Raw genomic sequence first — 25,730 nt, forward strand, 5'->3', positions numbered from 1 at the left:
TTTATACTGGAACAAGAAATACATGATAACAAGACTACAAGTCTGCAGCCACATTTGTGGCTCTTTGGTCAGTGTTGAATCAGCACGCTAACATGGTCGTGAGGACAATGTTACCACGCTGATGTCAAGCAGGTATGCTGTTCACCATGTTCACCTCATGTCTTTGTTAATATGTGTGCATGATAAACAACGGTAGCCACTTATTACAGTTACACTTTTCTCAGTCTGATGTCTAAATACCTGATGATAGCAGTAGAGGAAAAATGTATTGTATTATGTCTTAAAATGCATTATGTATTACTGCCAGCACCAGAATTTCTTGGTGTCCCATCCATCTATTTCAGTCTGGACCAAAATGGTGGACCCCCTATTAGACACTGCCACAGGGCCATGCCACTAACATTATGAAAGTGTGAGCAAAAAGCAGAAATTAAGGCACATCTCATAAAGTTGCAGATCATGCAGTAAAAACGACCTTTCTGTTGGGAATATTTCACTCTCACACCCTCTTATGAAAAGATCAAATTTTGTCCAGATTCAATGAAGGCATAATTTTAATTTGATCTTCATCACCACCACCGAAAGCACTATTGCCCTTCACAGATCCTAAAATTTAAAGTGGCTGCAGGCTTCGCTGCCCAAACACTCACTCAGCTGTGTAATTTAATTACAACCGCTGTCCGTGCAGATGTAACACGACATCGCAGCTCTAATGAGACAGTTAGCCTGTACCATCTTAAAGCTTCACTCCTCATTAGCACTGATGGCTGTAGAACACGTTAATGGCTCCATCATGGCCCCACCCTAACACTCAGACTGCAGTCTTCCAGCAGTTGCCAGCAGGTTTCTGTGGAGACTAATGGATCATTAGAGTAAGACTGAGTGAGGTGGAAAGGCCTGAGTGACCTATCAATCCACAGAACGCAACAGTGAGAAAGGGAGGGAAATATACATTAAGGCAACATGCAGTTTAACCAACGTCATTCGAGAATGCTGAAGACTGAACCTCTGCAGTTGCAGGGGAGACATAATGAAACAATTCACTGCATTAGTACAGAGCAGGCCTGCCATGTAAATGGAAGTTACATTCATTTCAAATCCATAGATTATTTTAGGTGGCTGCCTTGGAGAAGAGTTTCCATTGCAATAGAAATGCATATGATCGACCCAGTGTTGCAGCGTGATTTTAACACCTACGCTCACGTCAGTGCATACACGAACAAACATGCAACAACAGCTTGTCTGTCATTAAAGACCTAACCCAGTTTGTTAGAGCATTTGATAGGTAATACAAAGTCATAACTTTCTCCCTCAATTGTGATTATGCATATATCGTTTCATGCGTACAGCACGTCGGTGGTGTGTTATAACAGAGAAACACCACAGAGAGAAAGCAGTGTACCATTTCTCTCCCCTTTCTATTAAAAGCACCTGAGCTCAGCAGTGAAAATCTTTTCCTGCCTAATTTGGCTGGATCCCGGCCTTTGTCCAGCAGGCAGACAGACAGACAGACAGATACGGGGTCACCTTTTTCTTCACAAAGCAGCCAGACAGTGAAAAGCAAGCTTTGAAATGTTCCATAGTTGATTAAAAACCTTATCCATTACAATCAGTTTCTTAGACCTCCCTGTATAAACACTCTGTCATTATTTCCTAGCTGATAAAATCTCTCTGATGGTGGCAAAATCCCATAAATTAATCCATTTCCTGCCGCCGAGAGCCAGGATAACAGCACATGATGTAAATGTGTTTTGCATTACATAAAGATCATGCTTTTCATTCCTGGCTCTTGGGGGAGCCAGAAAAGACAAACTCTGCATCCAGGCCCTTTTGTCTTTGCGTGACCTACATTCTCACAATAGTGAAATGCTAACAGTGTAGTGGGTCTATTGATAGTTGAAATCTGGACTGCCACGGTGAAATGGTCAAGAGAATGATTAAGCTAGATTAAATAGACAGTTGTGTTTGCTGGAGCTCTGAGTGGGATTTCACTGAAGCCCTGCAGTGGGACTTGAGCTTCAGATAAGTCAGTGCGTGAGTCACAGTATTGAGCTGTTGTCTTTGTCAGTTTCTTCAACATTTTCTCTCATTTCAAAGTCTAAGAATACAATGAAATTATACAAAAGTTTGCTGTAACTTTACCAGATTCTTAACAAGCATGCTGTATCAAGAATAATCAATGTCTATGATACCATTAAATTAAACTGTTATCTAACGTTATATTTCCCTATTTTTCTGCTTTCTGCATCATATTCATTCAAATAGAAATGCCAAAATGATGACAGTACGCATTAGGGCAGTACTAGTTTATCTTTAGATTATTTCTTGATTACTCTTTTCAGCTATAAAATGCCAGAAACTATTCCCATTGCCCAGGCGATGGCAGCAAATTTGTTTTGTTTCACAGACTCACCAAAACCCAAAGATATTGAGTTTATTAATACATGAGGCAGAGAAAAGCAGCAAATTCTCACAAATGAGAGGCAGGAATTGTGGAATGTTTTGCATTTCTTCTTGGAAACTGATTAAAATAACTGATTAATCTATAGACTTGCTTCTATCAATGCCAGTAAAATTTCAGAACTGCTGGGTGCTGCCATTAAAAAACATCAAGCATCAAATAAATGAACAAGATTTGAGAGGAGCTGTGGAAGGGAAATTAGATTTTAAAAAACAAAAAAGAAAAAAACAAAAGAAAGATGAGAAAGACAAAGTGCGAAAGATAAATAAAGAAGAGAGAGATGATCATTGATCATTTTGATACAACAAAAACAAGAGCACCACCAAGCAATTAAAAAACATAGCAAAATAAGAATAAAAAAAACACCCCACAGCACTGCCAGACAAATGCTTTTCTTTGTTTCTGCCTTACTGTGGGAATAATCACACCAACAGAATGCTGTGTTTACCTGGAGCCTGTTGTATTTGCAGTGTTGTCCTAATCAAAGAGAACCGTGTGAGCATGAAAGCAAGGACGCTTAGTGTTATCTCATTTATTTCTAATTTTCATGGACCACTGCTGTACAAACGCACACACACACACACACACACACACAGAACATAACAAGTATGACGGTGAGGAAGGCACAAATTCATCTGAGTCTTAGGGGACTTTTCTCTTTTATGTTTGCTCCGCTGTGATGTGTTTTTCTCAAAAATATGAATATTATATTTGCTAGTCACACACACACACACCAAGTTATACGTCATTGTCCTGTGATGTTCAATGCATTCCTACTGTGAATGACTTAAATTGGATTTCAATTTCCTGTCTACTTTATTTTCAGTTAAAGACTTCACACAGTGCCTTTTAGAAACATCCTCACAGAGCTGTTAAATACAGCTGTAGGTTATAAGTATGTTATGGTGGACTTTTATTTTCACTTCTTCCTGTAGCTGCAAGGGGGGGCTCCTTGATTTTGAAGGGCTAATCCTAAATGTAGATTTTAGATCCCTGAAACATTTTCTGCCACTGAACTCAACCTCTGCTCTGAACTTGTTTGTTTTCTTGTTTTTGTTTTTTTGCTCACCAAATGTTTCCAGCCATCTTGCCCTCATCAGAGCCAGACGGCAGAAGACAAAAGGTAAAATAGTGGCAAAACGTTTGGCTACTGGTGTGTTTTCATTTGGATTGACTCGCACTGAAGCTCACGCTGTCCTGCACCTCGCTGTGTGTATAATCCTAAAGTTAGAAAATGAATTATACAGTTACCATGACAACAGACAACGTTGGTCATTATGTGCAGTGCCCGTATAGAGATAGATAGATAGAATTTCTTCATCTTCAGCACCAGCAGTACTTTAAATGTAGTTTTCAACCGATACTAGGTGCCTTTTTGTTAAAGCGCATTCCTTTACACTCGGATGACAAACACATAAACACATTTTAGGGACATTATAACTGTCATATAACAAATTCAACGCTTAAATGTTTATTGAAATGTCTCTAAGGGACGCTGACAGCCTGCTGGTTTGCAGTACAGAATCTCAGGTATTGCTATGTATGAAATGTAGCTGTACTTCACTGGGGAAATCGTAATAGTTAACATCTCTACATCGACATCGTTTCTGACATAAAAGGGGCTGTACCTCTGCTGGCCAGCGCTGTAAGCAACCGCTGACGTCACCACAAATAGCTAAGCTAGCCAGTTGTTTTGGGAGAGGAAGAAAAGGGCTACAAGCGGAAGAAACACCAGATTTGGTTTCGGATAGTACCCAGTTTATGGTCCTGGTCTAGTTTTTTTTAAATATACGTTTTGAATAATGTCGACCCCGGCAAGGAGACGGCTTATGAGAGATTTTAAAAGGTACCGCAACGTTTTGGCAGTCATTTCTTGTTTGTGTGTGTGGTTAGCAGCGTTAGCCGATAAAGCTGTCGTTAGCTAGCTTAGCTTAACGTTAGCTGCTGGTGCAAATAATCCTGTATATAACGCATGACTGGAGTTATTGTGAAATAAATTTGTTTATTTATGTGACTTGTTTCCGTTCATTGCACCGATGTGATTGACAGTGTGACGATTGGTTATTTTTTGATTTCCAAAGAAAGGCACTTCGGTTTTATGCAGCGTTTTCTACCCAGGGAATAACGCTGTTCTTCCCATTTTGTCCTATTAGTTTGTTTGTTTGTTTGTTTGGGTAATTGCAATTTTGGCTAGCTGGCGTTAACCGGCTTGGATTAAATGTGGCTGGACAAAAGACTTTTGGTCAATTCACCAAACCCTTTGTCTTCCTTCGTTTAATTGGCCCCTATTAGACCTTAAATGTGTAAGATTTATCCTAATTTCTCCTCCCAGTTTGCAGGCTGTGTTTAAAATCTGCTGCTAAAGTGCTAGCCTCTACCAGCCAGCCAGCATTATGGTTTAACACCCCCCCCAGTAGCAACGTGGCTCTCAGGTGTTGCACAACTCCGTGTGTGTGTGTGTGTGTGTGTGTGTGGTCAAGGGGTGCTCCGTCTCAATATTTATAATGGCTAAGTCTGTGTCTGATCTTTTCTTAAAGCTTAGGAAATCTCTCATAAGCGTTTACACACATACCCATGCTGTGAAGACAAGAGGAATATGTTTGTGTTTCCAGGGAGAATCACACCTGGCAAGGGGCTGCGTGTAATACCTGCTATCTCCAGTCTGTTGTCTTGCTCCATATGGCATCCTGCAGTGTTTGTTTGTCATTCACTCACACACACCTGTCAGTGGAAAACAAGATCCTAAGCTATTCTGCTAAGATCAGCCAATGATGCAGGGCAGATAAGGTGTCACCGTAACTCAACTCTGCTGTGCCAGTCCCCAGGTGGTAAACTGTTACACTCTGAGGCGAACACAGAGAACAAAAGCGCATTCCTGGATCAGCCTGTGTGTCCACACCAAGGCTGACTGATTACACTCAGCCTTGCGTGATATTGCCTAACCCCCTTTGTGATATCTGTAAGTCAAATAATTTCCTCAGTACATGTCTTGTAACTGAGATACTGTGTGTGATTGTTGGAACAGCAACACTTTGGTGTGATGTTCTGGCGTAAATAAGCGATTTGTCGCCATGTTGAATGAGCAGTTCGAAATTGGCCTCCTTGTTTAGATGCTGATGACTGTATTATTAGTCCCAATTGTGGTGGGAATAGTAATTTTTTAATATTATTTACACTGGAAAAAAAATGATGTCATGTTGTTTTTTTGCTGGGATGCTTAATTTATAATATTGTGACACAGTGAACAAGAATTTTGATGTTGTGATTTCCCCTATTGTGATTTTGTTAATGTTTTGATCAGTTGTTCAGCCTTAGTTCCAAAACCACCTGAATTTCTTCTTCTGTTCTTCACTTTCATTTTTTCACCAAATGTATTTTTAGAAGCAAGTGTCATTGTGAAACCCACAATCATCCCCTTCCACATCGATACCTTCTGTTTCTAATAATCAACCTCATAGCTCCTCTGAGTACTTCAGTGAGGATTCAGCTTTGTAATATCCACAGTAGCTGTAAGGTTTGGTTTGGGTTGTCTCTTGAGAATTGTGTATTTGTGTTGTTTTTTAGTTTTGTTTTAGATTTCACTAAACAAGATCATTTCTAGCAGACCTTATTGACTACATGATGTGGAGAGATTCCATGACCACTGTTTTTACTATGTTATTAATTGCATAAACTATACTAGGGTTGCAACTAAAAGTGATTTTCATTATCAATTAATCTGCAGATTATTTTCTCACTTGGATTAATTATTTGGCCTGTAAAATGTCAGAAATTTGCAAATATTTCCATGTATATATATATAATATATATATTATATATATATGCGTAGTGTTAGCTCAAGATGGCCTGCCATTCCCCCTTTTCTGCTGTCTGCAGACTTGTCAGTAATCCTCAGTTTCCAAGTAAAATAAAGTAGCTATCAGTCTGTCTAGTAGGGAAGTTGATTGGAGCATCCCTCCACCAGCTGAGAGCTCAGGCAGATTATGTTAAATGAGGTTAATTGCAGTGGGTCTGTCTGTACCTAGGGACATGGATCTACACACACACACACACACACACACACAAATACACACACAAATCAGCCTACCTTGTTTTATAGCTGTAAGCCCTTATTAAACCAGCTTTTATACTAGGCATGGGATTGTAGGCCTGAGCGGTCTGTGGTGATTCCGGATTTGGCCTACATGTATTTGTGATCTGAAGAAAGACCTTTAATGTGTGCTCTGAGTTTCAGCAAGGGCCCGACAGAGTAAATTCTAGTTTATTCTGAGGACTAAGGCCCACTTCAACGCATTGCCTCTATTTGTCAACTTCATCCACCGGAAACCCTTCTTATAGCCTACACTGATCAGTAGTTTAACAAACCAGAGGCTGTAGTTGGAAACTTAATTTAAAATGTTGACCTGCGACATCTGTGTGTTTTTATTTGTTGACATCTCTGTTGCTAGGCAGTTGTTGCTTTGTACTTCAGAGATCAGTTGTCACTCAGACAGCTCTGGGGACTTTCCTTTGTGGAGCTGGAGCTTATGATTGTCGTTATTAATGAAAAAACAATCTATGATTATTTTGGGTTGTCTGAAGGGTCATTTAGACATTTGTTAAATAGGCATCATGACAACAGATGTCATGTTTCTAAATTACAGATATATATATAAAAACAAAATCCAAAGATGTGCTTTTTACAGGGATTTGAAATTATATCAACTTGACTTTTAAATAGTTGGCCATTTTGAGAATATTTGATCATGTTTAAAAATATATATTATCCTTTTTTTAAATCATAATATCATATATTTTATCTTGCCAAATGGCCACAAACTCAAACTCCTTCCAAGATTTCAAATGTCAGTTTTTGAAGTATTGGTTATACTGAACAATTTGGAGCTACTAAGATTAGTCAGTTAAAAGAGACCTAATTGCCAGCTGCTTTGATGATCTATTAATCTTTTCAATCATGACAGTATATAAATAATCTTTTGTTTTTAAAACTTTTTTACACTTTTTAATTTTATTTATTTATTGAGTTTCTCTTGGTGACATTTCTTTGTCCTACACTGCTGCTGCAGCTGCTGCCCAGTTCTTCTATTTATTTCATACACACCAGCACTGCTGCTTCTGCCAATGTAAAATGCATCACATCCTCTGAACCAGATTGGTTTTTTTTCCTGGAAAAGAACCGACATTGAGTGTCCAGAGCTTTCATGAAATGGGTTTTAGCTCAGTCATCAGTGTTGCCTTTAGGTCAGCCATCGAGAGTGACCCAATCAGCAACAAGCGTTTGCTTGGTGCTTGTCCTTTCTTTCGAGGTCTGTGTATCCCTCCTTGGTTTATCCACATAGCATGACAACATTGGTTGGGCGAAGGTCGACTCGGCGGCTCGAGCGCGTAGCACCACCAGGTCTGTGATGCCTGCTGGGGATACAGTTGTAGTACAGTAGTGCTTCAGATGACTGTTGATGACTGTATAGCTTAGGTTGACTGACAGGTGACTGGAGGATGGGCAGTGTGCATTTGATCCTGCAAGCCCGGCTGTCTACAGCAGTTCGTGTTTTGACTGATAATTATCCTGCGAAGTGTTAATTGAAATTCTCACGCTGTCTCCCATCTTGCGTCTTTTCCCCCGTCTGTTTTTGTTTTCTCTGTTCCTTCCCAGTTTAATTCTGTCTTTTATCTTTTAATGTTCCTTTATCTCTGATTGTCTCCTGTTGCTCCCCGCCTTTGCTTTTGTTTTCTTTATTTATTATCTCCCTTCTTTTATGCCTGCCTTGCTTCTTGCTGCTTTTCTTTTTGTCCGTGTCCTTTTCTGCCGTCGTCTTCCGTCTCTTTGTTGCTGTCTGTCCTTCCGTGTCTCCCTCGCTTTTTCTTTTACCACATCTCTTTCTCTCCGTCTTACCCAGACTTCAAGAAGATCCTCCCACCGGTGTGAGTGGAGCGCCGTCAGAGAACAACATCATGCTTTGGAACGCTGTTATTTTTGGGTGAGTCATGCTCTAAATCTATGTCCGCCCCGCTGTCTTTACTGTGTGACTGTGATTGTAATGCACACAGAGTCCTCCAACCCACCCATCCCTCTGCAATATTAAAACATTTCTGATTACATCCCTGATTGTGGCACAAAGCAGTCTGGAATATCAGCAGGTACAGACTCAGCTGGTGGCTGATACAGGAACTGACAGGGAGCCCCTGTTGGGCCTGGAGCTGATGGGTCAAGAAAAGGGAGAAAGAAGGAAAGGAAAAAAAGTGCTGATTAAGACCATAACAAAAGTTTGATATTTATTTATTTATGGGGGAGATTCTTGATATCTCTTGGTACAGTTTGAATTGCAACTTCAAATCCAGAAGCATACTTTTTAAAGCTGCCCTCAGTTTAATAATAATAATAAAAAAAAAACCTTACTGCTTTAATGCATCTTAAAACAGGAAGAGCACAAGGAACGTGCTCGCAATACCAGAAAACAGAAAACCCGGCAAGAAGCAACAAGGTGCAACAAAATGAAAGCAAAGCAACACGTGGGTTTGAAAATAGAAATAGACTTGCTAATAGCTCTTCACCTTGTTCAAAGTCAAAGGGGAAGGTGCCAGAAATGTAATACATGTAAGAAACTGATTAATTGCCCCCCCTTCACACAGATGGTGTGAACGTGAAGAGTATCTCTGCATAGCAAGTACTTAAAGCATGTATGGCGATGGTTGTATTTTTCTACAAGCCAAGGTTTTATTGTCAGCAGTGGGGATGTTTTAGGATTTAGAAATAAATTTCGTTCTCTCTCTCTCTCTCTCTGCCCTCTGCAGGCCTGTGGGAACACCGTTTGAAGATGGTAAGTTCTCCTTTTTAATTTATCTTGTCTGTGAAATTGAGGCTTAGCAGGAGCACATTTATCCAAGTTCTGGATTTGACTGAACTTTCTCCTGCATTTTTCGTGTTGTAGCGTTGCATCATTCAGTTGATCCATGACAGCCTTCCGAGAAGTGTGTTGTAATCGATCAGTTGCAAAAGAAATCACACAGTTTCACGTGCTTCCCCTGCACCTATGAATAGATGTCTTCAGAAAGTTAGTGTGGAGGTAAAACGATGACACATGGGAAATATGGGGATCAATTAAGAAGTTTGAAAAGGTTTTTAAATTATCTAAATTTTAAGACTTCGTTGTGTTTCAGGTAGTTGGGAGTTTTTGTTTTGTTTGGGAGTTCACTCATACTATATTAACTTACAGTGCAGTTTGCGAGCAAGTAGACTGAGATGGATATTTTTGAACACAGGCTGTACAACAGACACGTACGCGTTCATGCACATATACACACTTTTTTTTGTCATGCATTTTCTTTTGTTGGTAATTATGATTTAGGTCAGACCAGAGAAGTGCTGACTCAGGGTTTACTGTGTTCTCTTGTTAGTCCCCCCCCCCTTTATTCTCCTCTCAGCTCACAGAGCTGACATCTCTGCCTCGATGAAAGATTAGGTCTTTCTTTCTAGTCGAGCCAACTGTCTTTTTAGTATCGTAATTGTTTGTCTCGCTTTCTCTGACCCTCTCGATCCTTCACATCTGTATTCTCCTCACAAAATGACTTGTGCACGGCCCTGACGCACTCCCATTCCCCCCGCTCTCGCTCTGTGTCTCTGCAGGAACATTTAAGCTTCTGATAGAGTTTTCAGAGGAGTACCCAAACAAGCCTCCCACAGTTCGGTTTGTCTCCAGAATGTTTCACCCAAATGGTAAGTGGCACAGCTGCACAACAAACACACACACATTCACCGACCTAAACCATCCATTTGAAAATAGAAATAAATGTCTGCCCTGACTTGATTCATAACTAACATGCACAGTGTACATGGTGTGTGTGACGTGCAGAATGTTTGGCCTTTAGATGTTGCCCTTTTTGCACAGTTTGTGCTTTCATTATATCAAAGCTTCAAGTTCTCCTTTCCTCATCATTCAAGCAACTTCCTGCCATTCATCTCATTTCCCTGAGCATGATTGAAATGAAATCAGTTGCAGTAGAAAAAAATTGTTTGTGTTTGTACAGCCATCATGATGGGTTTGCAGCCGAAAGGTGCTCCCTTTGCTTTCAGATGTGGTTTTGATTTTATACCACATCTTTGGGCTCCCTGTTTGATCATTTAATATGTGTATTGCATTTGCTGATTCCACCAAATCATAACCTCCTTGCAGTGTTTTTAAAACTGTGCTGTAATCAACTGCAGTGTGAGGAAACTCCAAATCCGTGTATCATTTAGCTTAAGAAATAAGTTTAAATAATAAGAAATAAATTAATCTATTCCAGATTATGTTGTACATCCAGTCTTAACTATTGGTGACTCCGGTGCAGAGACATGCTTAACACTGTTGTGATGTTGATCTCTGTGATCTGAACCTCGAATGTGTTGTCTGTGTGTTTACCAGTTTACGCAGATGGCAGTATATGTTTAGACATCCTTCAGAACCGCTGGAGCCCCACATACGATGTGTCATCCATACTCACCTCCATCCAGGTTGGTTGGCTTGACTGTTTTCACACAAAGCACACTGAGAGGGTTCACTCTTTTATGTGTAAGTTCAAAACAACATATTTCTGCTCCCAGGGGAGGGAAGAAGGTTCATCGTTCAGAATACATGAGAAATAATTTGTTATTTAATGCTTTTAAGATGGAGTACGTCTGGACTTCTTCTTCACTTTGTTAATTGTTTCTGCAGTCGTTGCTGGACGAGCCAAACCCCAACAGCCCGGCCAACAGTCAGGCCGCACAGCTCTATCAGGAAAACAAGAGGGAGTACGAGAAGAGGGTGACGGCCATCGTGGAGCAGAGCTGGGTGGACGTCTGAGCTTCTCTCGCTCTCTACTCCTTCCTCTCCATCACCCTCTTTTCATCATCCCACTACTTCAGTCTTTCATTTTTACCTCATCAAGAAAAAAAACAGCAACTATATCAGAAGAACTCAAGTGCCACCCTGAAAAAAGGAAGAATAAATCACCCAAACCAGAATGGACATTAACTTTTGCTTGCCAATATATTTGAGGAAAACCAGGGAGGGGAAATCAATCTTTTATTTGTGTTTCTTGTCCTTAATTTTACTTTTTTATTGCATGATGTGAAATAAGTTATTGCTAACAGAATTTGTAATATATCTTTGTTATTTGGTTGAACTGATGCTGTTAGTGTTTGAGTTTTATGGATTTTCTTTTTCCTTTGGAAATTTTCCTCACTTTTTGTCATGTCTGCTGGTGTGCACACAACTTGGCTGTTTGGAAAGGGCAGGATGATGACCAAGTCAGCATATTGTGAATGTCGTGGACGAATAACAACCAAGAAAAGCAGCTTTCAGAGTCTATATCGTTGTTATTCTTCAAGTCAGCCACAGATGCAGCTGATAAGGAACAATCCCGGATCTGTTCCAGCATATCTCTGTTATTTTAAGAGACACTGTAGGTTTGGTTTCACAGACGTCACAGGCTGCAGCCCCGCCAAGTCTCTTTTGCACTGATGAATCATGACTCCCCTGGCTAAGCTGCTCTGAGCTTTTATTTTAATCATTTCTGCTCCAAGGTAGAAGATGATGTTGAAGAGGGAATATTATGAGAAAGTAAATATTTACACCTGACGAGGTTATCATAGTTGACTAAAACTATACTTAAAAAAAACTTAGGTGTGGAAAAAGAGGATTTAAGTTACATAAAAGTAAAAACTGGACTTCATATAAAAAAAGTGATGTTCTGGAATATTGGCAAAATATAACTAAAATAATAATACCATAACTCTGACACCACGAAGGGACTGGATGACTGTGGAAATGCTGTTTGCATCTGTTTCAGTGTATGTCGATCACTGGAGCCTCTGAGCTCTCAGCAGTGCTTGTACAAAGAGGTTGTCTTGTGGTGGTGCTATTTTATTTTCATTAAGGCTCATTCAGGCCTAACGGCAGACTCAAGTCGCAGGCAGAAACCTGAGAAGTTTGGTTTAAGACGAGTAGAATCGGTATGAAGTTGGCTTTCTAATTTCGCTTGACATAGAAACTGAATCATTTCATATCATTTGTTTGCCTGTGACGTGGGAGCATGAATGAAGTGTCTGGTTTCTCTCAAAATGACACAGCCCATGTGTCAGTTGAACAAAAGCGTGGAGGACAAAAGCAGTGCAGTGAAATCCAGCATGCAGTTTGAACCCAGTTTTGACAGTGTGATATCAGCTGTTTTCCCAAAGGCTCAAGTTGTTTTCATGCCTGCGTTTGTGTCCTATTTTATTTGTATGTGATAACCAATTAAAAGACCACTTGAGTATAAATTCGTGACTTAACCCTGCCCAGTTCCAGCTAAAGAATCCATGGAAGATGGTCATCATTAAACAACAGTTTCTCTTTTCTGAGACAGTTAAAGTCATATTGTGGCTAGTGACTTATTTCACCTTAAAAGCAGAAGGGATATGTTATAAAATTTTGTGAATTAAACAAAAAATGTATACTTATAACAATATGCTGTATAAACATAATAAAACACATTTTTCAGACTTTGAGAGGGGGTTTTTTTGTCAAAAACTTGCTTGTCACATCCAGCAATCAGGTTTTTCTACCACATCACTCATGGCAGCAGAGTTATGATTCAATCTCTGTTTTGTTGGGTGAAACTGTGAGATTGAGCAACTGGAGGCAAATCGTACGGACCTACATGTGAATTCTTTCCCTCTTTAGGAGGGTTTCGTAATGACATTACTGGTTCAAGCAGTCCCAAAATCATTATGACCTTCAGAAATCAGAGAGGGAATACAATTTTCTCGCTGCTCATGATTAAGGTTGGGATTTTGCACTCTGCCTGTAGCTGAATATTAAGTATGAACTTGAGTGCAAAAACAACCTGGAGGAAATGACAAAAATGTTTTGTTCCACTTTTGTCACAGTCATTAATCAGCCAGCTGAAGATTGTGTTGGGTTATAAAGCTTTGAGGTGGTTCAGCTTCATAAAATTTTCTCATGAAGCCAATATTCCAGTTTTCCCTTCAGGTACCATTTGATTTCAACTTGTGTGGCAGAGACGAGAGAAGAGCTGTGCCCTGAGTTGTTTACTCAGAAGATGCTTATCAACACAGAACTGCCTTGTCTTTACATCAGTCTTAAAAACAAAAAGAAAATGCAGTCTCATGACAGGAAAGTACATGTCCTTTATTGTGCTTCAGGACGGGACACGATCCAATGTCATCTTTCATCTGGATTTATTTATAAAACAGTACTAAAAACAATGGGTACAATTTAAAAAATTAAAATACGAGTAAAAACGGATAAGCAGTGAAGCTCCAACACGGGCAAAAAACATTTTTGCTGCCTCTGTACAATAAAAAGCTGAACGTTTGAGAAACACAGTCTTCCTGCTTTTGATGTTTACGCTGATCACATCCATAATAACCAATACAAGACTGCAAAACCGTGAGAAATTTGGTCAGGTTCCTGGCAAGCACAGTCTGCATGTACACAGCAGCCGCGTCTCAATGGTCTTCTGTCTTGATCCGACACAACCAGATGGCTTTGACACACCTGGTCATCGACCCTGTGGTGGAAGAGAGAGAAAAATATGAACCTTTTCTTCTGTCAACATACCTGTGTGTGTGTGTGTGTGTGTGTATGAGAGAGACAGAGAGAGAGTGAGTGTGTCCACAGATGTACCTGTTGCTTCTTAACAATCTCATCTCTTGTCTTGAAGACTGGCGGGTCCTCCACCTCGATGCCTTCAGCCATTTCCTTCACTTTCTCCAGGAGCTCTGTGCTATACCTGCCGTCAGTGGAGACAAATGTTCTGTCAGTGAAATGAACCACAGTTATCCAGCATCCTTAATTCACCCGTGGTTCATGCTGATCCTGAGAGGGCATAATGTACTGAGAAACGAGTGAGAATGCACATTAGTGAGACTTTTGATAGACTGAGGATTAATGGATTATAATTTGAGCAGTCATTAAATTATTGTGGAGCGTGTGATTTGAGAAAAACAAGCAATTTCAATCGCAAACGTGTTTGTCGTTTTACAACACAGGGGGCAGCAGTGAGCCCATCATCAGCTTAGAATGGGACGAAGAAGACTATGCACCGAAAACAAACAGGACCAAAGCACGTTGAGGTTTTTCAGAAATACAATCGGAGAATATGTTTTATTATCTCCTCCGTCTCAGGAAAAAACATAAATATAAATACATTTCTGAAAAGGACACATCGTGCTAAACTGTGACGATCATGTAAAACACGCACCGACAGCCGAGGAAGACGTTGTTAGCCCAGACCATGGACAAGGAGAGCAGGTGGTCCAGCTGCTGGACCGAGAAGTCGTTTATGTTCCGCAGGATGAACTCCCTCCTGGCCTGCCAGTGTTTTTCACTCTCCCAGTAACCTCTAAAGGTTTCTACCTGGTCGGCCAGAGCTCTGTTTTGTTGTATAAAATCCTGCACGTCCAGGTTAGACATCTTACTTTTCTCCAGCAGAGTCAACAAAGGCAACTTCCGGTTGGCCAAGCGGTTCTCGGAAGTTGATTTTGAGATAAGCGTGTTTCGAGCAGCGCCACTTAGCGGTGGAGATGAGCGCTACGACCGTCTTAAAATGGTCTCTGCACAGAGGCCTCTTACTGTACTTAATGGTTGCTGGGGGTGGTCACTTGGACTAAATTAGTTTTAGCTGAAAGTGGGACTTTCATAGCTGTTAAGAAGAAAAAATAGACCTTTTTCACAGCAGACATTTGACTTGTCAGGTGAAATTAATGCTTTTAACAAAGGCTCTGTTCCATATATGAGTGTCCCAGCATTATGCACTGCACCTCTATTCTGGATCCAACTTGGTCTTTTTGTGGGGTCTCAGTTTGCCAGAAGATAAAAAAAAAATCACTAAGCATGTAGTGTGGTGGTGAAATATCTGCAGCACACACTTACCCTCATTTTTCTGCCTTCTTCTGTCCTGAGTCACATCTCCTCTCTCTCTCTCTCTGCACTTGACCAGCCTGTCAGGAATATGATCAGAGAGGAATACTGGACTTTTAACTTCCAGTCTATGTAAAGAGGCTTAAGGACAGTCGGTCAGGCTCACAGACATGCACACACACATACGCACACGTGGACACACACTCACGGCAGTGTGAGGGATTTGGGGCTTGTTTTGACATGAAGTCATTCATATGCATAGGGGTTCCAGAGGAAGGCAAGCCAACATGAAATCGGATGGACGGACAGACGGACGGACAGACAGACAGACCAGCCTACTGCCGAGATTTCACAGCAGAACAAAAACTGCATCGGCATGCAAAAAATAATCAAGAGGAGAAAGTCAGTTAAAAACTTCATTATATTCTAAACCATCAGAACTAAAATGACCATAAAGAAAAATGAGGCTTGCAAACAGAGAATCTTTCCTTTATATCTGTAAAAAATATCTTATGAAATCTGTGAAATTTTTCCAGTCAGACTGAATTGTAAATTTGTAACCCTGTGTTTCCATCTGCAGCTGACTTGATGGTTTGGGCGAAATCGAACGTCTGGACGCAAACTACCTGAAATTTTGTTTCACAGCAGCTTAAGGAACCGTAGCTGCACAATTAAAGAAAGACTCAGCAGGTCGGAACAACCAACATGCAGAGATGAAATAACGCCTGTGCAGATCCGGACAGGAATTTCTTTAACGTGTAACCTGACAGGTTCAGTGAATACTGAGAACATTGACGAGAAGTGACGAAACACTGCATTCACCCTCCACAACAGAGCAGAGCAGGACTGACTTAAATCTGACTTGATTTAAGCATCTAAACACACAGAACTCACTTTTAAATTTTACTTGCTGCTCACAGACGAAAGAATGAGGTTCAGCTTTGTCAAGTTTCTCTGGGTTAACAATAAATTTAAATCGAATTTCAAAAGAGGAGAAATGAAAGCACAACATGGTGTATCAGTCAGACTACAACCCTGAGTGTTTGTGTTGGCTAAAGAATAACTAAACTGAAAAAATGCTGTTGATTTTTAGCATTTTTTCTCGCTGTCTTTTAAACATCTAACACATATGTCAGCTTCATCCTGTTTTCCATTGTAATTCTACTTTAAAACCAGTGTTATCTTACTGTAAGTGGTTGCAAAACTCCTTCCCAACAGGCTGTACTTTCCTGATTCCCTCAGTCAAGTGTTTTACTAACATACCACAGAGAAGAAAGACAAACCCGAATAACACAGGAACACTATGCTGCCTGAATCTTCCCCCTGAACACAGGACTCGTATGCATGCACACGATGTCTGTGTACCGAAAGAATGATCTGTTTCTTAGACACATATTCAAACCAGGCTCATCTAAACCGCTTTCTGCAAGAAATGTGGCCCCAAAAATCTTCTCTCCTCAGACATTTTCTTCCCCCCGCGAATCAGTCTCAGAAAGACAAGAAAACACGCAAGTAAGCACACATAAAAACTACACTTTCACCTCCTCTCACATTCCCCAGAAAAACCACCGAGGCACTCCTGAGTATGTTATGTTCTGGGCGGCTTCCAAGTCACACAAGTTGTCCCTTTATTGAGTGAACTAACCCATTAAGTTTATGGCCTCGCTCTCCCCCTCTCACTCACCCTGAAATATACACTGATGCTGAAATAATACACTGCGTTCCAGCCTGGCTCTGGCAGACGGCCGTTCTTGATGAGTCACCTAATGCATGCTTACTCAGGAGAAAACTGTAATTGGGAAACACGCAGACAACAGGTAGCCCTTTCAGCCGGAGTCCCGAGGGAGTGCCGACGTGAAGGGATTAACCCACTCTGTAAAGTGTGGATATCAAAGTATCTGCGAGGAGACGGGGAAAGGCACGAAAGAAGGTTGTTAAGGTTCATTATAAACCTGTTCAGGGGTGGAGGAGATGATGACGACTGTGTGTATATCAGGATACCGCCGGCTGTAAGTCTCCGAGGACACAGTGAGCCTTCAGATGCTGACTCAGCTGGATTTACATTCAGCTTTAACTCAGAGATTCAGTTTTCTAGTATTTCTGCCATTTTTTTTAACACAACTGGAACACCTGGAAACTGATGAAAACAGTCAGTTATCAGTCAGGTATCCAGGATGTTGCACAGTCAGCTGCTTACTGCCTACTTGAATTTCCCTCGGGATCAATAAAGTACCTACCTACCTACCTACCTGCCCACCCACCGGACAAAGCTGCTCACCTTCCACTGAGCGACACAGCATCCACAGTGAGACCTGGCGGCTAAAAAAGCGGTCTCCTGTTGTGGCCCAGCTGGGTTACGTAGGCTCTGAGCTGCTGGGCAGTACAAATACAAGTACAAACCCCTTTAATCACCAAAATACACAAATGCAATGCAAAGCAAGAGCCCAATGCAGCAAAATTCAATGTTCCTCACACTGTGTTAGATCACCAGTGACAGAGCAAAAGATTCAGTCAACAATGAAAATATACTGTGGACCCCAGTAAACAAGATCCTGCTTAGTCAAGGCTGACCTCAACAGTTCTCAGCAGCAACTGGGAATTGGGTTCCCCTGTTTTAATCGGAGTGGACCCTCCTGTCAGCATCAGCCGTTAAAGGAGCCTCAGCAGTGATGAGGAGAAATTCATTTGGTCCAAGTGTGTGGAAACAGCAGAATGTTAGCTCAGATTTAAATAGGAAAAGTAGCTGTGCTTTATGAAATTCATATTTTAAAATGTGTTTTTTAAAAAAATCAAGTCCATGAGATAAAAATGGGCAAAGTTTTGAGAGATGGGAAACAGGAAGCAGAGGGAAAGGTCATGTGGGATGAAGGAGGGAGGAAAAACATGAAGCTACAAGTGTGAGGGGATAAGGCTAACGGGCAGAATGAAGGTGTGGTGCAGGGAATACCAGTTCCCAAATCCTAGGATGATAGGAAAAATGAGGGCAGTGCCAGTTTTAAAAGGTGGAGAGAAGACAGCAAGTGAGGATGAGGCAGAAACAATAGTCAGGGTGTTCGCTAACATTCATAGTTTTAACAATCCAACAGTGGATAAGAAACGATGGAGAGGAGAAACTAGAGAAGCACATTCAGGGATTGTGTTTAAATGCAGCGACGGATGCACCTTTCACAGAACAGGAAACAAGACGAGCTGCAGCAAAATCTGAGTTAAAATCTCCAGGGAGAGGATGAGTTTTTTATGTTACGTTAAAACATTTAGGAATTCAGACAGAAATCAAGCTTTTGAAAATATACATAACAAAGGCTTCCTGGCAGTTGGAAAGATGTAATTATTATACCTATTTTAAAACCAGCACAGGACCCGACTTGTCCAGTCAGTTACAGACCAATGGCACTTACTTCACATGTAAAATAATGGAAAGAAAGATTACAGAAAGAACGGCTTTCTGTGTAGAAAGTAGAGGATAGCTGTCTGCTTAGCAGAGTGGATACAGGACAGAAAAGGGAACAATGGGTCCAGAATTTTGTCAGAAAAAGCTCAAATTAATAAAGAACTTGTAATGGCAGTGTTGTCTGATGTGGGGAGAGCAAATTATATGATATGAAAAGAAGGACTGATGATTAAGTTAGAACTTTTAACTTGTTTAAAAAATGTTTTGCTTGATAGATAGGAACAGCACTATTTACAAGATATGAGGCAGATAAGGGAACTCCTCAGGGCAGTGTTATCAGCCCATTACTTTTTCCCCATTATGATTAATGATGTGTTGCCTGATGTAAGTGGTGATATGGGGAACTCATGATGGTTTCTTATGGAAACAAGGGAAAAATTTTGCATTACATCAAAGGAAAATATACAAGAACTGGTTGAGAGGTGATCATATCGGTGGGGATTCAGATTTTCAGTGGAGACGACAAAGTTAGTAATATTTACTATAGGAGGAAGAGTGGACCTGGTGTAAAGATGAAGACGTCTAATAGATGTCTAATGGACCTGCGTTTTTGATGTGTTCACATGCCTTTTTTGTTTTCTCTTATGTCCTTCTCTTTTCCTTGTTTTTCACCCTCCTGATTGCTGAATCGAACTGTCTAGAATTTCAGCCTCTGGAGGCGTCGGGCTGCGCCGCTTCAATTTACACAAGACATCTGAACCACTTCAGCAGCTGCAGAAGGTTAATCACTGAAAAACTGCTCAGCAGGAAATGTAAACCTTTGGATGTGAGAGGTCAGCTTTATTTCGCAGTTTAATAATAAATAAAAAACATTTATGCTAATCCTAATTATGATTGCAACCCAGTGGCTGTTTTAGTTGCGAGCATTAGCATTTAGAAAGTAAAGCCAACAAGGGATATGATAAAATAACATTTCAAATGAATAAATAATCTGATTTTATATGAGAATCTGAAACTGGGTTGGAAAAGCATTGTAGTTTATCACAGTGAGGCTACACTTGACATTGCATTGACATTAGCTTCCCACAGAGGAGGGGTGCTTCAAAATTTTTTTGGCTTGGGACCCAAGTGATAAATGTAGTCTGCCACCCTGGGACCCAGACTAATTAAAACTAGTGCTCTTGACATGTAGGGATGCTGGAGCAGCAGGGCCTGCCAGCTATTTCAGGTCCTGAATCCTGACCCATCCTTTAAAAAATTGGGATATATACCCGTCTATTGGCCTAATTGCAGCCGACGTGGATACTGGGCCCACGCTAACCGAGCGGGCATCTCCTCAGTCGGTCGTATCCTTTCAGTGCACCCACGCCATTGCTACTCCTCCGCTCTCTAGATGAACACTGTCATCTCTGTGTTCACATATTGATCTTATTTGTGGCTAAGAAAATCAAAAGCAACATATGTCATGGAAAAATAGTGTAATGTTGGCTTTTGCTTTTTGTGTGTGTGTGTGTGGGAGAGTTTTGTTCTTGCTGTTCATGGTGATTGTGGTGGTGGGAGAGTGATCATGATTGATATTAGAACTAAACTATGATGGCATATTTTATTAAAGACTTTATGTCCTGTGAGTAACACGAGAGGATAGAGAAGAAAAAGACAAAAATGTTTGAATGTGATTAACTTGGCTGGGATACTGGGAAACCAAACAGACTCCACAGGCCCAGGTGGCCTGTCTTTAAGTCTAATTAAAGGGGAAGTCACCTTAATGTGATGCTGTTTTTTTCAGGTTTACCACAGTGGCGAAGTAGTTGTCATCCATATGCGGCGAAATGTCACTGCTATTAAAAATCTACATTGCATTGATGTGCAACGCATCAGCTGCAATGCTTTTTTGTTTTGTAACTATGTTTGATTGCACTTGTCCCTGTTGAATAAAAAATAAATAAATTAAAAAAATAAAATATTTGTATCATGTATGTCTCAGTCTTAACCTAAGGGTGCGTTCAAGTTCAAACCCGCCGGCTGGAGCCTTTCTGTGCATGTTCTTCTCGGCAGCAGGCCCGAATGTGAGCACGACTGGTCGTTTCCTGACCTGCGACGAACTAGCAATCTGCAAAGGATAAGGACTGACAGATAATGGATTTCTTAATCTGTTGTGAAAGAACAACAAGCCAGCAAGTCAAGCTTGATTTTTGATGCTCACAGGATGCGACTTGAAAAAGTGTTGAAAAGTAACTTAACCACAGTAGGTAACATACTGTACTTTCTTACAGTTGTGAGGAAACTTGCCTGTGTGCTAGTTGAGTATTTACTCTTATTTAAGTTCTAATATTTTAATTCTTCACCCCACTACATTTATTTGACAGCCATGGCTACGAGTTACTTAGTTCAGTATTTCTCCAATCTGAATCCTCCTTCAGCCGCTGCTTAATAACTCAGTGGAGGTGACACACTGGAGAAGAGCAAGGCCCGGGTTAAGTGTTATAACTGAAGCTGTAAATATTTCTTTCATAGAACTTTATCTAGGCGATACGTGTCCTACTTAACTTTGACTACAAAGTCAATGTCTTTCCCACAGGAGCAGATGAAATGAATGGATACTCTGCAGCGATGGCATCCTCAGCACAGTAAACGTACAACACAAACAGACCGTGCGAGGTTTGAGCCACCCTTCAAAAATACTTCTGGAAGAGCTGCCACCAAGATTATTGGATATTTCTGGTATGTAGATGACGATAATGTCTTTCATTTCTCGTTCTGCCGGCACAGAGCAGAAATAACCTTGAACAAAACCCTGCTTCCTTTAACTTCAAATACGAACCATTTGTGGGCATTTCTCAGACGGGTGTTGAAATCGATGTGGCTCCTGGTTTCATGATGTGCCACATATAGCACCTTTAACCAATCGGAAATGCTCTGCAGCTGTAAAACCCACCCTGTCTGGTGCACCCAGCAGATTAAAACAAACAATTACTATCTGACCCAGTTCTGGGTGGATCATCTTCCTGAATAAACAATGCGTGCATCTCATCAGACAGGAAACTGAATTACCTCACATTAAAATCTGAGAGGGGTCGCAGGCTGTTTCCATGAGGGTGGGGTGGGGGGTGGGGGCGCTACCCACATGCTTTATGTGGAGGAGGATGGTGAGGACAAACTATGGGATGCTGCTGTTTGTGCCATTTGAACTTGTGCCAGATACATCCCTCCTCTGTGTCCTTCACCGCCTCATTTCACTTTGTGCAAAACAGCAACACACCCTCTTTACCTCCCTCACTTCGCTTTGTGAGTGACACCCGATACAGCTGACAAGAGCATCTGTGCACCTGGCATCCTTACCTGTGCAGGTCCGCGTGCTCGAATCGTCCCATTTACTCATCGTTCGGACGACCTTAACTTAAGTGTGCCTCCTGGCTCTGCGTCTGCGTGTGCATTGGCCTTTAAGATACGAAAAAAAGAAAAGAAAAGCTGATCGGAGATGAATTACAGCAGTTCAGATGATCTGCTCTGTCTGCAGCTGCAGAGATACAGAGTTAAATACTGCACACACTTACTGAGATGGGAAGTTTTCACGGGGAATGAAGATGGATTTGTTTGTGAAAACTGATATGCGCTCTGCAAACATCAGACTGTAAAGTAAGTGGAGGGAAATGTGGTCCTGCTTGATAACTGGCAGAGGACAGCGATTTAGAGACAATGGGTGGTAGTAGATTACGCATTGATCAAACACCCTCCGTCCCTTTAAATATAGATTTTAGAGAAAATGTGAAGGAAGGTAATTCACTTGCCAGCCGTTCCCTTCGGATCACTGTGAGCAAATCAATCACTGGTGGAAAGATGTTATCACTTACAGTAAAACGCAACCACAAGCCTTCACTTTGAACTGAAGTTCAGGCTGCCAATTAGCTTGACATCAGTTTTTTAGTCATGGTGAGAATTAAGCAGCTCCTTTTAAAATAGGTGAAAGGATTGAGATTGAAATTGAACAAGTTGAGTTCTGACCTACACTATAGACAAATGTATTGGGACACCTGACTATAACGCCAACAGGGATTTTAATGACTTTGCTTTGCAGTTATATCAGGGAAGGTTTTCCACGAGATGCTGGAGGTGTTTTTGTGGGTGCCCATTCATGCAGTGGAGCATTTGTGAGGTCAGACACTGATGTTGGACCAAAAGGCCTGGCTCACAATCTCCGTTACAGTTCATCCCAAAGGTGGATGGGGTTGAGGTCAGGACTCTGTGTGGGCCAGTCAAGTTCTTCCACACTAAACTCATTCAACCATGTCTTTATGGAGCTTTGCTTTGCGCACTGGGACACAGTCATGCTGGAATAGAAAAGGGCCTTCAACAAACTATGGAAGCATAGCATTGTCCAAAATGTCTTGGTGTGCTGAAGCATTAAGATTTCCCTTCACTGGAGGTCAGGGGGCAGAGCCCAACTCCGGATAAACAGCCCCATACCACACCTGAATTCAGTAACGAAGACATCCCAATACTTTTGTACATATAGTCTAAATCTTCCTATATAGAGGAGTCACATTAAATGGTTTGAGTTATTTACATTTGGTTTATCTTTTAATGTAAAGCCACCTTTATAAGAGATTTTACACATTTTTGGACTACAGTTTTGATATATTTTTTTAACATTGTTTCAATTAGTGCTGCTGAATTTACTCTTTAGAGGCTAAAATAAATATTAATCATTAAATCCTAAAACATCTGAAAGCTCATTCGCTGTACATTGCATAATTGAGTCCTGCATGTATGAATGACCCCTTTTTTTTTACCAGAAAAAAAATCTATAACTATCGGCTTTTTGCCACCTGATAATAATGTCAGAGATCAGTGAGCTGACATGTCTTTTACATGTCAAACTCCAACTCTTTCTGCCACTCAGCCAGCCTCGCTGACAGGGACTTGGCAGGTGAAGGTTCAATCCCCGCCGTCTCCTCTCCGAGGCGCAGTAATCTAGCATTTCTCAGAGTAGGAAGTGCTGCTTGCGGTAACAGTGAATTGAAAGTACGCCATAAATATGGCGCCAAAAGAGTTTTCAAGCTGATGATAAGAGCTGATTTTTTTTTTCTCTCTCTGTGTTGTCTTTTTTTTTCTGGGTGGTGGGTGGGAGAGGTTGCAAGACAAGACCCGCCTGTGCATTTGTGCTAAGCGGCGTGCACGTACGCCGGGTAGAGGAGTGGAAGCAAGGCAAGACGGCAAGTGAAGACGAGGAGAGCGCAATGTTTTATTTTTGAAGGAGGGACGTTGCGAAACTGGCTTGCAATCTTTTCTGACTCATCGTTTGGAAATAAAGCATCCTTTTCTTTTTCTTTTTTCTTTTTTTTTTTTTTTACCCCTCCTCCTCCTCCTCTTGCTTCTCCGTCCCCTCCTCCCGTACTGCTGGCACTGGAGAGGAAAACACAGCCGGATTTTGACACCACGCTTGGGTCTGCTTTTGCAAAATGCGACATGCTTTCCTGCGAGCGGTGTGTTGTGCGCACCTCGCAGCCTGCTAAACCGTGAAACAGCGACAGGACGAGCGGCGGAACCACGGGGTTTGTTGTTGTTGTTGACTTGAAAAAAAAAGGCTTCAACTCCGTCTGGCTGCCACTTTTTGGATTTTATTTCGGATTTGAAATCGGTCGCCGGTCTTTGCAGAGCTGACGCGCTGTCAACACGCACCGTGAGGGGAAGGGAAGGGAAGGGAAGGGAGGGGAAGGGACAGTCCTGTCACCCAACGTGGATCTAGAGTCGGGGCTGTTTAGCAGCGCTGCTAGCAGCCTGCCAGGGCACCGAGTGGGCAAACTGAACTAGTGCTAAAACCTCCACTGTAAAACTACATGTGCCTGGCTCCCAATGATCTCCTAATCTCTGGGAATCGCTCGCCGTCCAGGATTGAGGACGTCTCTGCACCCGAAGCTGACTGCAATCAAGGTAAAAAAAATAAAATAAAAAATAAAATAAAATAAAACACACACACGCATCACCAGCATACGTATGGAGATGGTGAAAATCTTAAAGTGGGAGTGTTGCAGGACACTTTGCTGCTTGCTGCGAGCGCTGTATCACAGCTAGGCTAGCAGCGAGGCAAGCGGCTCCGTACGCACTTTTGCAGCGGGCTTGTCAGTCACGGTCAGGGGGCAGGGGCGCTCGCACTGTTGTTAGCGTGAGCGGCGCATGTGGGTCAAGGAGGAGGGGGGGTTTATGTGTTTAATGTGTCGCAGTGTGAAGGGAAAGAGACAAACGACCCGGACGCTGGAAGCCAGAGCCCCCCTCTTCCTCCTCCTCCCTTCCTTTCCCCTCTCTGTGCACACGGAGAGGTGGAATTAAACCGGGCAAACTTGGCCATGTTGTGCTTGCAAACGTAACGTGAACGCGCCCCGGTGGGAATGAGCGGGTTACAGTTGGAGAGCACCCAAGTGCGCTTATTTTTATTCTACATATATATGTATATATTTAACAACAAATGGGGTCATCTGTAGCGAGGTATGCGAGTTGTAACTTGCAGGCGAATGTGAAAACAGACAAGCTGTAACACATACACCGTCTCTCTCTCTCACACACACGTATGGACACATGGGGGCGGGTGGTGGTGGTGGGGGTATGAGCTATGAAGTTGTGTGATGATCAGGTTGTGTGGAGTGACACCAAAACGCTCAGAGTTCCTGGCGGATGTGCAGGTTCCTCAATAAAATGGGGGAAAAGGAAACCAGACGGGGGAGCAGCGCTGGTTTTTAGGAAGGCTGAGCACGCAACCGCACACATGCACACATCAAGGAATTAGAGCAACTCCTCTCTGCCTCCTTCACCCTCTCCTCCTCCTCCTCCTCCTCCTCCTGCTGCTGCTGCTGCTCTCTGCTGTGCAGATCTCACTGGTTTTAGATGAAGGTGTGTGTGTGTGTGTGTGTGGCTGTTGTTTACCTTCTCAAAGTCAGAGCTGTGGATGTGTGCACGGTTTGGATGAGTGTGGCTGTTGCATCCCTCACCTGAAGGAGAG

General features: G+C 41.8%; 3 protein-coding genes across 5 annotated transcripts in view; 2 read left to right on the forward strand and 1 right to left on the reverse strand.

Moving 5' to 3' along the window:
- Positions 1-4,107: 4,107 nt before the first annotated feature.
- On the forward strand, positions 4,108-12,963 carry ube2b (ubiquitin-conjugating enzyme E2B (RAD6 homolog)). Its single transcript, XM_046410937.1, has 6 exons — positions 4,108-4,307; positions 8,359-8,439; positions 9,254-9,279; positions 10,086-10,175; positions 10,864-10,952; positions 11,155-12,963. The coding sequence occupies exons 1-6, from the start codon at positions 4,264-4,266 to the stop codon at positions 11,281-11,283; spliced, it is 459 nt and encodes a 152-aa protein (XP_046266893.1). The 5' UTR covers positions 4,108-4,263; the 3' UTR covers positions 11,284-12,963.
- A 627-nt stretch (positions 12,964-13,590) lies between these two features.
- On the reverse strand, positions 13,591-14,953 carry cdkn2aipnl (CDKN2A interacting protein N-terminal like). Its single transcript, XM_046410938.1, has 3 exons — positions 14,687-14,953; positions 14,110-14,215; positions 13,591-13,993 (listed from the first exon to the last, which is right to left on the reverse strand). Exons 1-3 carry the CDS (start codon positions 14,896-14,898, stop codon positions 13,985-13,987), a joined length of 327 nt encoding a protein of 108 aa, XP_046266894.1. The 5' UTR covers positions 14,899-14,953; the 3' UTR covers positions 13,591-13,984.
- Positions 14,954-23,696: 8,743 nt separating this feature from the next.
- Positions 23,697-25,730, forward strand: part of jade2 (jade family PHD finger 2) — a 145,339-nt gene continuing 143,305 nt past the window's right edge. For 2 of the 3 annotated variants that reach the window (XM_046410808.1, XM_046410809.1), the window contains exon 1: positions 23,698-24,667. The gene's annotated coding sequence lies outside the window, so the exon portion shown is untranslated. Of the gene's footprint in view, positions 24,668-25,730 lie in introns of all 3 variants that reach the window. The other variant, XM_046410807.1, reaches the window with a different exon arrangement.

The sequence above is a fragment of the Scatophagus argus genome, chromosome 14 (genome assembly GCF_020382885.2).
Source record: "Scatophagus argus isolate fScaArg1 chromosome 14, fScaArg1.pri, whole genome shotgun sequence".
NCBI lineage: Eukaryota > Metazoa > Chordata > Actinopteri > Scatophagidae > Scatophagus > Scatophagus argus.

Excerpts from the sequence above, each read along its gene's own strand:
- ube2b (XM_046410937.1), top strand. The coding sequence starts at position 4,264 with ATGTCGACCCCGGCAAGGAGACGGCTTATGAGAGATTTTAAAAG. Across the intron at positions 4,308-8,358 it reads CTTATGAGAGATTTTAAAAG|ACTTCAAGAAGATCCTCCCA; the intron begins GTACCGCAACGT and ends CGTCTTACCCAG. Across the intron at positions 10,176-10,863 it reads CAGAATGTTTCACCCAAATG|TTTACGCAGATGGCAGTATA; the intron begins GTAAGTGGCACA and ends TGTGTTTACCAG.
- cdkn2aipnl (XM_046410938.1), bottom strand. The coding sequence starts at position 14,898 with ATGTCTAACCTGGACGTGCAGGATTTTATACAACAAAACAGAGCTCTG. Across the intron at positions 14,216-14,686 it reads AACGTCTTCCTCGGCTGTCG|GTATAGCACAGAGCTCCTGG; the intron begins GTGCGTGTTTTA and ends CACTGACGGCAG.